The following is a 13783-nucleotide window of genomic DNA, read 5'->3' on the forward strand; positions in this document are numbered from 1 at the left end:
AACAGAACCAGGTGGTAGAAAACATGGTAGGAAACTTTTCTAACAGGACACATGAGCAAATGGGAGGATAATGAATAAATAAAAGTGAAACTTGTTAAAATAAGATGAAAAATTAAAAGGGGAGGATCAGAAAATGGAAAGAGGCTTTAATACTCTTTGGTAGTAGTACAGATGATGGAGAAATCCAAAAGCCAATACCAGGGAAGAATGACTTTGTGAATGTGCAAATACAACAGGATGAACACTATTGATGAACTACCAGTAGTATTAATGTAATGAAGTAAGCACTGTAAGACATTTGGTCCCTTTTCTTCAGCTTCAGACAAAACCTTTCTGCTCTGAACTGTCTTTAGGGAAATATTATTAAACTCATACTAAAATGTGTCCCCAGAATATAGGCATGAGAAAACCTCCATTCTCTTCCTATTCTAGAGTGTGTGACCCACCATCGTGCTGCTCCTCCTTTACAAGGAAGTTTTGCTTCCCTGCTCAATACAATTACATCAATTCCTAAAGCTCAGAACAGGCCTTATAACAGTGGTTGTAAGAGCAGATGCTTGCAAGTCTATATATGCCAGTGAGAACATCATTCAGTTTTATGTTCACTTCTGTTTTCTGGCTTGGCATAATTCATTAGCACACTCTACAAAATACTCCATAAAACTGAATTTGGTTTTAATGTTAAGGTTCTAATGGCCACAACATTGTTTAAGAAAACCAAACCAAGAAAAAACACATAAACAAACAGTGGTTTGTGTGCCTCCTCTTTAATATTAAAATTGATGTTTACATCTGATAAAGAAAGAAAATAGCCAATTAGTTTTGGGGTTTTTTTTTGCAGTACACAAGTAGTAATAACAAAACAGTGCTAATTTTTTATGTTTTGCTTGCAGCATTTAAAATAGTGACACAGCATAGTTTTTGTAGTAGCAAAGCTTTTTTGATAGCATGCAATGAAATTGGTACAGTATATAGACTTTTGTGGCTAATTTCATTCTCATTTTAATACAGATTCTTTAAGTGGGCAGTATATGAAGATGAGTTCAAAACTCTGATTAAAGACAGCTGTACTGCTTTCCAACCTGTTATGTCACAGCATTAGGTAGAAGAATAAATAAACAAATATAAGCCTAAACTGATTTATCTCTGTGTCTCCACATAAATTTGTTTAATGTAAAAACAGATAAAGCAAAGCTTTGATGAAGGTTAGCAGAATTTTCAACATCTGTGCAGATAAATTTAATTTATTCAAAAAGAAAAAGCAGCATTAGTGTATCATGTAAAAGCTGATTTAAATGATTTCATACAACAGAAAGCATATGCAGTAGCTAAAACAAATTCTATTTGCCTTTAAAACCCATTTCGTTCAGACAACCATTACTTCTGAATTTCCCACTATGATAATGTTCAGTTATTTCTTCTTTTTTATTCCCTTCTTGATTTTACACATTCTCCTAACCTAAACCATAGTTAAAAGTCCCAGGGGAATTAACACCCTAAATGTAGACTGTGTGTAGCATCGTGCAGGTACATTCACAGATTGCTTTTGTGTATCTTTATGGGCAGATCCTTACAGCTGGTCAGGTAAAATAAGCTCAGCACAATACCTTAAATATTTGAATGCAAATGAGTTACAGGCGTTTGAATATTTCTTAAAAATAAATCTCTTCACTACAGCATATTCAAACCCAGGAAAGTATGTCTATACAAAAATTACTCACTATAGTAAAGCTATACTAGTTTATCTCTGCAGCAAGGAACACCAGAAGATTAAAGATATTCTTCCTTGAAAATGAAAGATTTGTCAAAATGATAAATTCCTGTCTGAAACTTACCAGAAAGTGTTAAGGTGAAAACTAAAAATAAAAAAATACTGTGTATACATCCAAAAACTACAGCTGGAAAACTCCTGGATAGTAGTTTTAATATCCTTTCCACTTGAAGCAAGACTGTAGAAAGTCTGCAGATGATTTTTGAAAATCATACAGGCGCACAAAATATCACTAAACTTTCAACTAAAAAAAAAGGTGATGACTATGCACCATAATGTTTTACAGACCCTTTCTTTCTGGAAAAGATCATCAACTTGTGCTTTAGGGAGACTGTTATCAGACCTTAATTTCTACAACAGAATCCACAGCTTTTCACAGAAAATCTGAACATGATGAGCATACAGGCAAATCTCTCACTGACATTTTAAAATATTTTGTCCTTTCTTGAGTAATAGTTAGCAAAGAAAAGAGTACTGAAGTGTGCCAAGCCCAATATGCCACTGTCTTAATAAAAACATCTGAGAGCACAAACCTGAGACCCAATCTTGCCCTTCTGAATGGCAATGTGGATGGAAAAAGAAGAGACTGAACTCAAAACTTCAAGAAGGGCTAACACCCACCTCAATGAACTTCTGATCTTGGTGGTTCTAAGAAGAGAAAAACAAGGCTCTTGCAAGGAAACAAGTACACAGGAAACTTCTGTCCATTTGTGTGCTTTATTTGTCTTGTGAAACTGATCCAGTATGAAGCACTGTTTTATCATTTTTTTAAAATTCCTCTTCTTGAATACCAGGATGGCGAAATCCTTCAGAAATAACTCACATAGAAAACTCCTGCACGTTGTTCTTTTGGACTTCAATGTGCCAGAAATTCGCTCAGTACCTATAGGAGTAAAGACAGATTCCTTCCTTAGTCAGTTAAGAGAAAAATTCCTAGGTATAGATTCCCTGGGGGTGAGGGACAGAAAAAAGACAAAACACAAGGTATTTTTGAGTCATTAAAATACCTACTAAACCTCCCCCACACTACCCCCAAATTTCACAGGCTTATATACATGAAACAAAACTTATGCTCTTCACTTTCACCCCTCTCAAAATCCCCTAACCATTTTTTAACTGTTAACTTGGGATTGTTGATTTTAACAATCAGATAGTGACAAAACACATACACCAATTATTATCTCAGAATCTGGCTATTTACTGTAACAGCCATGATCCTCTTACCACTTGGGCTTTACCAGCTTTGCATTATATTATTTTAAGCCCCAAAACAACAGTTTTCACCAAATCTCCAAATCACTGTAGGTGTTTTAGTCACATCACTAGCACATAGTGAATTCATAAAAAACACTTAATTTTACAGGTGACTGTAACAGGCATAAGAATTGAAAGCTCCACCTTTCAGCCTCTGCATTTTTGTCTTTGTTTAGAATGCTTGAAGAAGCCATCCGGAAGGAAGAAAGATTATGAGTATCTCGAAACTAGCTGTTTGACAGAGACAGAACTGCTGATAATGAGTGGGTTGTGTCTGTCTTTTTTGGCTGATCACAACAGAGGTCTGAAGCAAAACAGAAACTCTTGATATGTTTGTGTAAAGCAGCAGTAGCATAAGGGCGGGCAGCAGGAGTTCAGCTGAAGTTCAGGGCAGATGCTGCCATTAGTTTACACTGCAGGAAAGTAAAATTGCTTCCGGATTTACCTCTTCCTCCCAACATCAGCGCTGAGCCGTGCTGTGGCGCAGAGTCACAATGTCAGTAGGGAAGCAGTCTTTTAGCAGGATGCCACGTTCACGATGGCAGTCCAGCTCTTCAATAAATCCGTACCAGTAGATGACTAATCCAGGGCCAAATCTATCAAACAAAAAAGAAAAATGAACTTGTGTAACTTTGTTAGGGGAATTTCAATTTCCCATCTCTGTGATTCCAACACAAATCTTGTAACTCCACTGCAAAATTGGAGGGAGTCTTTAACCTCCATTTAATTTTCAGATTTTGAATGTGCAATTGATCGATGTCAATAATACCTGATTCCATGAATAAAGATGTTATTTAGAGACTCATAGAATCTACATCAGTTTCAGTTTATTTTTTTGAATATTCTGCATGTGTCAGTAAGAAATACCTATGTATTAAATACTATGCAACATTCAGTAACTGTGATATATAGAGAAACTTCTTTTGACATGCACCCTGCTCTTTCAGATTTGTGCGTGCAGACATGAAAGACACAAGGGTTTACACATGTCCCAGTTCACTCAAATTACAATACCATGAAGATAACAATGAATCCTTAAAGTATAATCTCTACAATGTGCTATTATTCAGGTAATTATTAACATAAAGCACAATTCAGAAGAAACAGAAAGTTTGTGTTGTAATGGCTCTGAAATGTGCCTCAGGAATTCCTCAGATATTGCTAACTCTGACTGATCCCCACTAGGCAATCTCAGGAAGTAGCCCCATGGACTATTTTACCCATCAGGAAGTTCAGACCTTCAGGCTGGGTTCATAAAGAAGTAATCACTATCAATCACTGTGTACTGCGATATGTTTTGCACATCAGTTTCACGTTTTTCCTACTGAGAGCACTTAATTAAAGGGCAGCACTACTTCTGGTGTAGTGTTGCAGGAATTTTACAGTGGAATCATAAATTATGAATGTTGGGTTAGTAAAAGGATGTCTAAAAACAGAACTGCTTTCTGTAGTCTAACATTACAGCAGTCTGTACAACATTAGGCCAAAAAGCTTTTTCTTCCCTTGATTTATTATATGCTGCAGTGAACTTGCCAAAACCAACAGTGCAGGATGAGCTGTTAGGTACCGTCTGTACAAGAAAAAGTTCAATAGAATGTCATGTAATGGTTTATATGCAGAGTTGTACTAGGGACACAAGCAATATGGTAGCCAATTTTTGTTAACGTTTAATTATAATAAATATGTGCCGGGGAGAGGCATGGTAACCTAAATGTCCACTGAGCACACAGTAAAAACACTCAAGGCCATGGGTAGTGCCAGACTGGCTTCATGAGGGTGGTTTCTTTCCAACAATGCAGAGAAAACCCTATTTGATGTGCTCCTGTAATGGAATAGGCATCAAAGGATGAAGAAACCCCTGTGGCTTCCTCCTGCAGTTTCAATTAGATGCGGTACTCTTTTGCCTGAAACTGCTGCAGAGCATTGTAACATTTTGGTCTATGGCTACTACTCTTCAACCTCCAAGTGGCCACAGTTCAGTGGCAGAGTAAATTACCCTCAGCATAGATGAGGCCACACTGGCAAATACGCTTTTTGCAACTGAAAGGTGATATTCGGAAGTTGAAAGGTTAAAACTCTGACACATCTGGTTATACTAGTAACATATCCAAACACGTCTGGCAATAAATACAGTACAGACTAAAAAGTGGCTGCTATGAAGAACAATGCTGCCTATACCCAATTCCTAATTTTGTCTGGCTGGCCAACAACTTCAGCTTCTATGGATTTCTTTCCACTGTCCTTTGCTTAAGCTTCTTGAGAGGCCAAAATGTGCAGAACCTCACTATACCCACAAGCCTGGAGACCCAAGCAGGAGCGAGGAGCCAAGGCAAGTGAGGCCAAGGACTGATGCTCACAGCCTGTGGTGAGAGACAGCACCAGTTTGCCGATCCAGGAGGGGCCCCCACTTTTGTTACTTCACATACTATGCATCTGTTCCAACATCAAGCAAATACAGAAATGGGTAATTGGGTGGGGATGTACTTACATACTAACCAAAATTATTTTAAAAGCAAAAATCCCCAGAAAATACGGGCAGACCTTACATTTCTAATGGGCTATTTTGTGCAAGGCAGAAGGTACAAAATGTATGCAAGTAGTTACTCATTATGAGCACATGTGCCAGGTAAAACCCTGATGCTAATGAGCAGCTGCTCACCCAAGTTCTGAAGGCCTCATTTCAGTTTGTGGCAGTCTGAATCCCCCATCCACCATAAAATGAATGTGGCACTGTGCTTAAGTAATTTTTTTAGTTATTTTTTGAAACTGTAATTTTAATTAAAATTACTATTTCAAGACACCTCAAAAGGCTAATTTATGTCTTGTGAGCAAATCACCTCAGCTCAAGCACACTTTTTGAGGTACTTAAAAATTATGTTCAGAAATACCAAATTTGATAATAAAATTATAGACAAGAACATCTGCAGACTGTTAATGGCAGGAGCAAGTACATCTTTGGCATGAAAACATCCATCAATCCTGCTTCTGACTGCGGTGTTACAGCAAAGCTGTTTGCCCTGTGCTGCCTAGGTTGCACTTTTTCAACTCTGTTGTGTCACTCGTTCTGTTATAGCTCTATATCATAAAGCTCATGTGTATAAGCACATAAAAACCCGTGCCATACATTTGTTTGCTGCACTTAAGTGCAGTACTTAAGACCAAAATTAAGTTGTTGGCACATTAAGCATTTGCCACTGACTATCAGGAACTCCTGCTGCTAAGTGCTAATTTCTCTCTCATTAACGCCCAGAGTTGGCAAACCACAAACAATGCCACTGGTTAATTACTGCTGCCTTAATTTGAAAAGACACTTAACCTTTTTGTGTAAGGGGATGAGATAGGGAAATGTAACCTAAAAGTAAGAACCATACTTTAAAATTTGACTCCTTCCCAAGTGGAGATATGACGCCCTGAGGAATGAAAGTCGGTGCTGTGAATTACAAAGTCAAGCTACAAATTGATTTCTTGTATCAGTGGTAACATCGAACAAGTTAAGTGACTGACTAGGGTTTGCACAGGAGAGCGAACTAAAATGACAGAATGCATACTTAGTATTGCTATGGAAAGGGGATGCATTCAGTAGCTCTGAGGAGCACAGAAAAGCTTTGAATGTACCAATTGGCTCTAGAACGGTATAGGTACAAGACAGGCCAGGTTATCTTATTTGAGATGAAAGACATGCTGGAGAAAGTTTGGTCTTAAATTGAAAATCAACCTTAGAATGCAATAAACTATTGGACTCTTATGGATTTTTTTCTTGCTTAGAAAATGGTATAAATCCCTGTAAATATGCTTGTATTTCTTCTCCCTATCTTCTTAGGTGTGAAGGAATGTGTCCAAAATTTACACAAAACTGCTATTTTAGCTTTTCCAGTGAAAGTACTGCTTTTAGAACTTTACTTTTATTAGGGGTTTCTTTTTAAAGTTGAGAAGAAATTCAAATAACTAAGGCTTGGTTGATTCCATGCAGTAAAAATAGAATGAGGAGGAAATACAGAGTCAAGCTTCCTTCAGAACACAATAAACATAGCAGGTGAAAATTGTCCACACAGGTTGCATCGGTTTACTTAAAAATTAACCAATAGATAGGTAGCTACCATTAGCTAAATCCTGGTTTAGTCAATGCCCAGTTCTGACACTAGCACTGTGACTGACTACAAGGCAGCCAAAGCCAGCTCGGCTGCACTTGGGTGTGAGTACCAGAAGTGCCAAAAGGGAGGCACACAAGCTTCTGACTCCAAGGCATGGCAAGAGGAGAGCAGCATTACAAAAACTCATGGATTGCTTTAGCCCAAATTTAGGCCTGATATAGATGACTAAATTTAGTCTAAGTACTAAAGGCAGCACATGGTATCTTTCAAAGAAATAACTGAAGCATTTGAGATAGAAAAATACAGTTTGAGTATAGTTAAATATAGTTGCAGTCTCAAGTTCTTTAGATAAAACATCTGACAATACTATCTGATCTAAGTAAGTCAGGCTTGCACTAATTTCAGATTGTTCAGAGGAACACTGTATTGGTTAACCATATAATTTCAAATAAATTTTGAAAGAAAACCATAGCTAAAGTAGTACACTGATAATCCTGAGACACTGAGTTTTGTTTTGGAAAGGAGTTTCACAGAGATACTCTGTAAAGCCAGAAGGTAAAATTCAGATAACCCAAAGATAAATGCTTCTTTGTCTTAAGAAAGAAATCACCAGCAACAACAACAAACTAAGGGATCACTTAAAAAAAGGGAAAGAAAACAACTAAGTAAAATATGAATCTGGATTTAACTTGCCCTCCAGTTGAACCAGTTTTTTGCTAGAACAGAGAGACACTTTTATTTATTTGTCAAAGTGGCCTAGTAGGCTCACACATATTCTACTTTCTTTCAAGAGAAACTACTTTCTAGTAATGTCTTCTGGAATGTCTGTGTGAGGTCCATACCAGCTTCTAAGGATTTGCCTAGACATGTGGCTGTTGTGAGGTGGTTTTTTTCACCATCACAAAGCCTTGCATGTGTTTTTATGAAAAATGTATTTATGAAAAATGCATTTTCAATACACTGCTTGATACTGAACAGAAATATGAAAGAACTTGAAATCATTTTTATAAAAATGTTCATTTATTATTAGTCTATTTGTTATAGATGTTCTATATGCATCTCAGCATAATGTAAATTATTTGAATTCCAAAAGACTCTCATACGAAAATGCTGGCATATGAATTATTATTTCTAATATGCATGCATTTAAACATATATTTTATCAAATGGATTCATCCATCATCAATGGATTCATGTTACAAAAGTATAAGTCTACCTGGTTGGTGATTTTAATTATCAAAGTCACACCTGAATGTGTCTTTTAAGGACTGCATTCTGGTCCCCCACTTTTCAATGCCAGCTAAGAAGCTGACTTTGTCTCCTTGTTTTTAAGTATGGAGAAAACCAGAGCATTACCATTTTTGCACAGCACTACTTGTTTTTTGGGAAAAGGGAATTACAAAAGTTCACAAATGAGTTATTACATTCTAAGTCAATTTAAGATTGTTCTTCAGAATCACAGTTGTGAGTAAACAGGCTTTACTTCTAGTACTAATAAACCTTGAAGATAAAATAATTAACCCCCCCATAATAATACATAGTAAGTTTACTGTTTAAGGACACTCAGCTTTATTTTAATGCACTTGTAGAAGTCACATTTGTGTCAGCAGAAGAAATTTAGGAATTGGCAGAGCTAGGCTAGTAGGCAACAGCTACAGACCATATTTTCAAATAAGGTCAGTTGGCATAAGTCAGCCAGCTTCCTTATGTCTAGACCAGTTTACTACTGCTGATGACACAGCATTATATATCTTGGCAAACATTTAAGAGCCACTGCTCAGAAATGTACTTCGATTAGCAAGAAACTTTCCACTTAAACAGCTACTGCAGTCCAAATTCAGAATAGTTTATAACAAGGTATTTTTTTCTACCGTTCATTTACACAGAGTTTTAAAATCAAATAAAGGTACTTGTGCATTAAGACAGTGCATATTGAAAACTCCAAATGCAATTTAAAGATAACAGTGGGGTTTCATCATTACTGTCAGTTTTCCAATCCTCAACACAATTTTGTGATCCAGTGACACACACACAGCACCTAATTACTTTGACTTCACCAAATCTGGTTGAAAGGAGTAAAAAATCGAGTACTTAGCAAATCAAATAACTGAATGATAATTTTTGCTTTAAAAATCTGATTCTTAACCTGTAATCCATAAGGCTGCAATATTTTTGTGCCCAACTCTCTTAAGCTACTTAACACAGACTTCCAACAGTAGCAAGTGCAAAAAACAAAAAAAAAAAAAGAAAAAGTAATTCTTGCAAGTGTGGCTCAAGAAAGTTTAACAAGTTCTGATCACATACTCTTAATAGGAAACTTGTCCATGGCATGAACAAGTCCTACATCATGCCTCACACACAGACAAGCAGCATAATGCGTCTCAAGGATCCAGGCATCCGGTTCACGCTGCTTAAGGTAAAATTAAGCGAGTAAAACTCAATCTGCTTTAAGCTTTGATGTTACCACAGTAGTTGGGGGAAGTCTTATTTTTACTGAAGTCACGGAAAAGACCAAAGTCTACTAATATTTTGTGAGACTTCCATGTACAAGGAGGTTTTGACTTAAAAGTGGGAATTTCTTTGGGCTGAGAAAGAAATAGGCATTTCCATGAATGCCAGGAACTGATATATGTAGTTGATGTGGAAGTTAGAGTTGTCAGGTGAAAAATAGGTGTATGGAAACTAATATCAGGCTTCTCCCTCTACAGTTACACCTCACTCAGATGTGATTAAATCTTAATGAACTTCTTTTTCACTAGTTATCTTTTTACCTCTGCAATGAGACTGTTGAGGCTTCAATCAAAAAGTAGCATTTCATCAAGCTTATAATATGATTTAATTGCTTTTGGCATTTTGAAAAATAAAAACAAATCAAATGATATTTATGTGAACATAAGGGGGCATTTAAAATATTTTAGAATTTTCCACAGTATAGTTTTAAATGCGTATTAATAGACTGCACCAGAAACTGTGCAAGTCACTGTCATTAAAATATTATAAATACAATATAACTTTTAGCTGCATAATACATTTTTAATAAACAAACTGTCGAAACACATTCTTCACTTACACTTCTTCATTCAGATCTGAGTACTGTTCTCCAGGCAAATAAAGGATTTTTATAATCCTCAGTGACAAGTTAGGCTTTTTTTTTAAATGCAGTTCTCATGGAAATTAACTTTTAAAAACTATGATTAAATAACATTAAGGCTACAGTGATTTACAAGGATCAAGGCTTTCTAAGTGAAGACTGATGCAGTGAGTGAGAAAGAAAACATACTGGCTTCAAGGCAGCTTGTCATTAAGAGGAGAGAGCCTTGAGTGAACTTTGAATCTCTCAATTTCTGTTGGTTCATGTCCTAACATCTACTAAAATACACTTTTGTTTCGTTTTGTTTATTAACAGTATTCCAGATGCTCAACTCTCAAGTGGTTGTGTGTACTTATGGTACAACATGTTTTTCTTTCAGTCTCAGCATGTTCAAAAATCAGGTTGATCATTTCTTTGCACATTAGATTGTAAGGTTTTGTGCTCTAAAGACACACTACAAGGTGACCCTTGTATCCTGCACTGCAGGATTGGGCTGATGTATTGAAAATTAACGTGATACTCACACCAACATTTTAGAAAAGAGATTTTTAACCCTTATGTTGCTGGATTGCTTCATGGAAATAATGGCCACAGTCTTTTCAGAAAATCACAGAATGGTTTGGGTGGGAAGGGACCTTAAAGATCACCTACTTTCAAGCTCCTGCTGTAGGCAGGGGTGCCTCCCACTGAGATCAGGTTGCTCAGTGCTCCATCCAACCTGACCTTGAACACTCTCAGGGATGGGTCATCCACAGCCTCTCTTGGCAACCTGTCCCACTGCCTCTCCCCCTTTAATGCAGCCCACAATGTACTTGGCCTTCTGGGCTGCAAGTGCACACTGCTGGCTTTTTCTGGCTCTGGTGGGGATCACTTGGGTATGCATCTCAGAAAACTGTATTTTGGCTGGCTGGGAAGATAGTTCCAGCATCTGGCTAAAAGGCATAACAGATAGTGTTCCAAATATGTTGTTTGGTAACTTGGAGATAAATGCAATATTCTCAGAAATATAAAGATTCTACATTAGTTAACCATTTCAATACAGGGCAAAGTGACTTCAGGCACCCTGGATAAGGGACATAACAAAGCAAAAGAAGCTCAGCCAAAATACCCTAAAATCTGAAAGGCACAATACAATAAAAACTTTTTACATCTTTTTCAGAAGCTTCAAAATTTTCATTCTGGTGGAGAAAGTCTAATATTCTATTCTGTATTAGGTGTGGCATCATTTATTTGTCTTTCATAACTCAGGGTCAGCACATTGTTTTACTGTCCACTGTTTTGCAAGTCCATTAATGTGTTCCTGTTCAAAACAGAAACACACTTCCAATCCTACAATATGCAGTTTAAGGACTAGTTTACTAAAGCAGTGCTGCTTCTATTTTAACTTGTGCTACTTGTATTTACCAGTGAATACATTGTAAGAATGGCAGAACTCTTTGAATAAGCAGGAAACAAAGATGGTTGCTTGCACTGCAGAACTGTTCCACATATTGTTGCTGAAAGCACCACTTTCTGATTAAATCCAGGCAAGGAATGTTGCTTCTTGAGGTACTTGCTTGTTACTCAGTTTCCCTTAGAAAACATTATGCCATTAGTTTGCTCTCCAGAGACTGTGGATGCAAGGGCACTATTGTTTGATTCAGCACATTTGAAGATGTGGATCAGTGTTGAGAGGAGTTACTGAGGTTATTTCAAACATTTTGTTAAACTCACAGCAGCCTTCCCAAAGGAATGCTTGGCTGAAAACTGCCTCTTATCCTGGGTGACAGAGAACATGAGAAAAGCCTTTGAGTACTGTTAGATTGAAGTCCAGGCAGCCACAAGTGCTGGTCAACTCATGTTGCCACTAGGTGATTAACAGTTGTTTATTTTTAGGGCTGAAAGTAACAGGCCATCCTAAGGCCAGTGCAAGATGATATCTGAATAATCTGTGAGTGCCTCATAGTGTGCAGCAATCTTTTCTTTCTGTGCAGCTGTTTATCTGGTGTCAGTGCTCACCAGAAAGACAGGATATGCCAAAAGTGCATTTAACCAAGGAGGCAGAACTGTTCTTACAGAATTAGATTTTCGTTTAATAACTATTTTAAACCAGAACCAAACTAATCAGAAAAGCTGCTCAGCAAATTTTGATAGCAGAAATATTGATAAATAAAGGCACTATGTATGTTGATAAATAAAGGCACCAGTGTGTTTACTATTTGCTGAGCATAAATCTCGTAGCCAGCATTAAAGTTATCTCAAGACATTTTGAATGAATTATTAGACAATTCAGTATCTTCAAATCCTTATACACAAATATGCAATAAAAAAAAAAATGTAACAGATGAATTAACAAACGGAGGACAGCTCATCTGTGCTTCCAACTTCCCAGATCAGAGAATTAGAAGACCAGATAGTAAATCATACTGAGTATCTCCCCACAATGCTGCTTAGCAGTTAACTACCAAACACACTATTGCCCATAATTGACAGGCAGAAGCATTTTATGTGTGATGCTGTACTTAAATTTACTGTCTCTCAAAATGTAAGTCTCCTATCAGTATTAAGCAGGGAACAGATGAAAAAGGAAGTGGTATCTCTGCTGCCCATTACTGTGGCCCTTGATGCCCACCCCGATGGAAGGCAAACACTTCCTCTGACCCTGAATATTCTTACTGCCTTTGGAATCCACTGGCAAACTTTAATTTAAGTGTGCCTGGTACACACTTATTTTTAATGCCTGAGGCTCCTCAGCTTGTCTCTCAGTTGATTCATATATCCAGTGTCTGTTCAATCCAAACTGGTCCCGCCCCACTTCATATTTGAAAATAATTTGGGATTTAGTTGTTATTCAGAAAGGAGTGCATCCTGAAATATACAAGTCTTATGTGTCACCTGCAAAATATCCAGTCTCCCAGAAGAGGTATTTTCACATGGTGAAAGTTGGAGACTGTTTCAGAGACTCAAGGAGACCACGAAGGCAATCTGTAGTGTTACCTTCATTATTAAGTGAAGTAAGTGCATAACTGCAGATGAGCAAAGAAATCTACTTCCCTCTTCTGTCTTCTCTCTTCTTAACTATTTATATATCTACACATAGAGCTCTACCACATGCACCTTCTGAAAACTTCATGCTATTTAGATTTATTTATAAGTTAGTTACTCCTTCTCAGTGTATACCAATACTAAACCAAATTGCATTTCAGCTTTCTTTGCTTACTGTGCACTGAACTCTTCTGGGCTCACCATCAAGGTACAGAATTACCCTCAAAAGGAAGACATAAAAATATACATGGCAATGTACATGAGCCCAGAAGTAGGGAGAGGAAGAATCAGAGGAAAATGTTATCACTTGTGAAGCTTTAAAAGCAATGGCAGATTGAGTTAGCCAGTGACATATTACAATCCATGCCTGATGAGAACTGAGGCAGAAGTCTGCAAGACTGTAAAACCACTTAGTATTAACATTTTTCTACACAGAAATACATGTTGAAAAAAAGTGGAAGACAGCTGGACTACATATTCTTGTGTCCCTTCCCTTCCCTTCCCTTCCCTTCCCTTCCCTTCCCTTCCCTTCCCTTCCCTTCCCTTCCCTTC

General features: G+C 37.2%; 1 protein-coding gene across 4 annotated transcripts in view; it reads right to left on the reverse strand.

Annotated features, from left to right (window-relative positions):
* Positions 1–755: 755 nt before the first annotated feature.
* CDIN1 (CDAN1 interacting nuclease 1) overlaps positions 756–13783 on the reverse strand; it is a 125781-nt gene continuing 112753 nt past the window's right edge. For 3 of the 4 annotated variants that reach the window (XM_015629869.3, XM_015629868.3, XM_019006887.2), the window contains 2 exons: positions 3471–3621; positions 756–2654 (listed from right to left, as the gene is read on the reverse strand). In XM_015629869.3, coding sequence (XP_015485355.1) covers positions 3486–3621 — 136 coding nt within the window. In that variant the 3' untranslated portion in view covers positions 756–2654; positions 3471–3485. Of the gene's footprint in view, positions 2655–3470; positions 3622–13783 lie in introns of those variants that run through there. The other variant, XM_019006886.2, reaches the window with a different exon arrangement.

This window comes from Parus major, chromosome 5 (genome assembly GCF_001522545.3).
Source record: "Parus major isolate Abel chromosome 5, Parus_major1.1, whole genome shotgun sequence".
NCBI lineage: Eukaryota > Metazoa > Chordata > Aves > Passeriformes > Paridae > Parus > Parus major.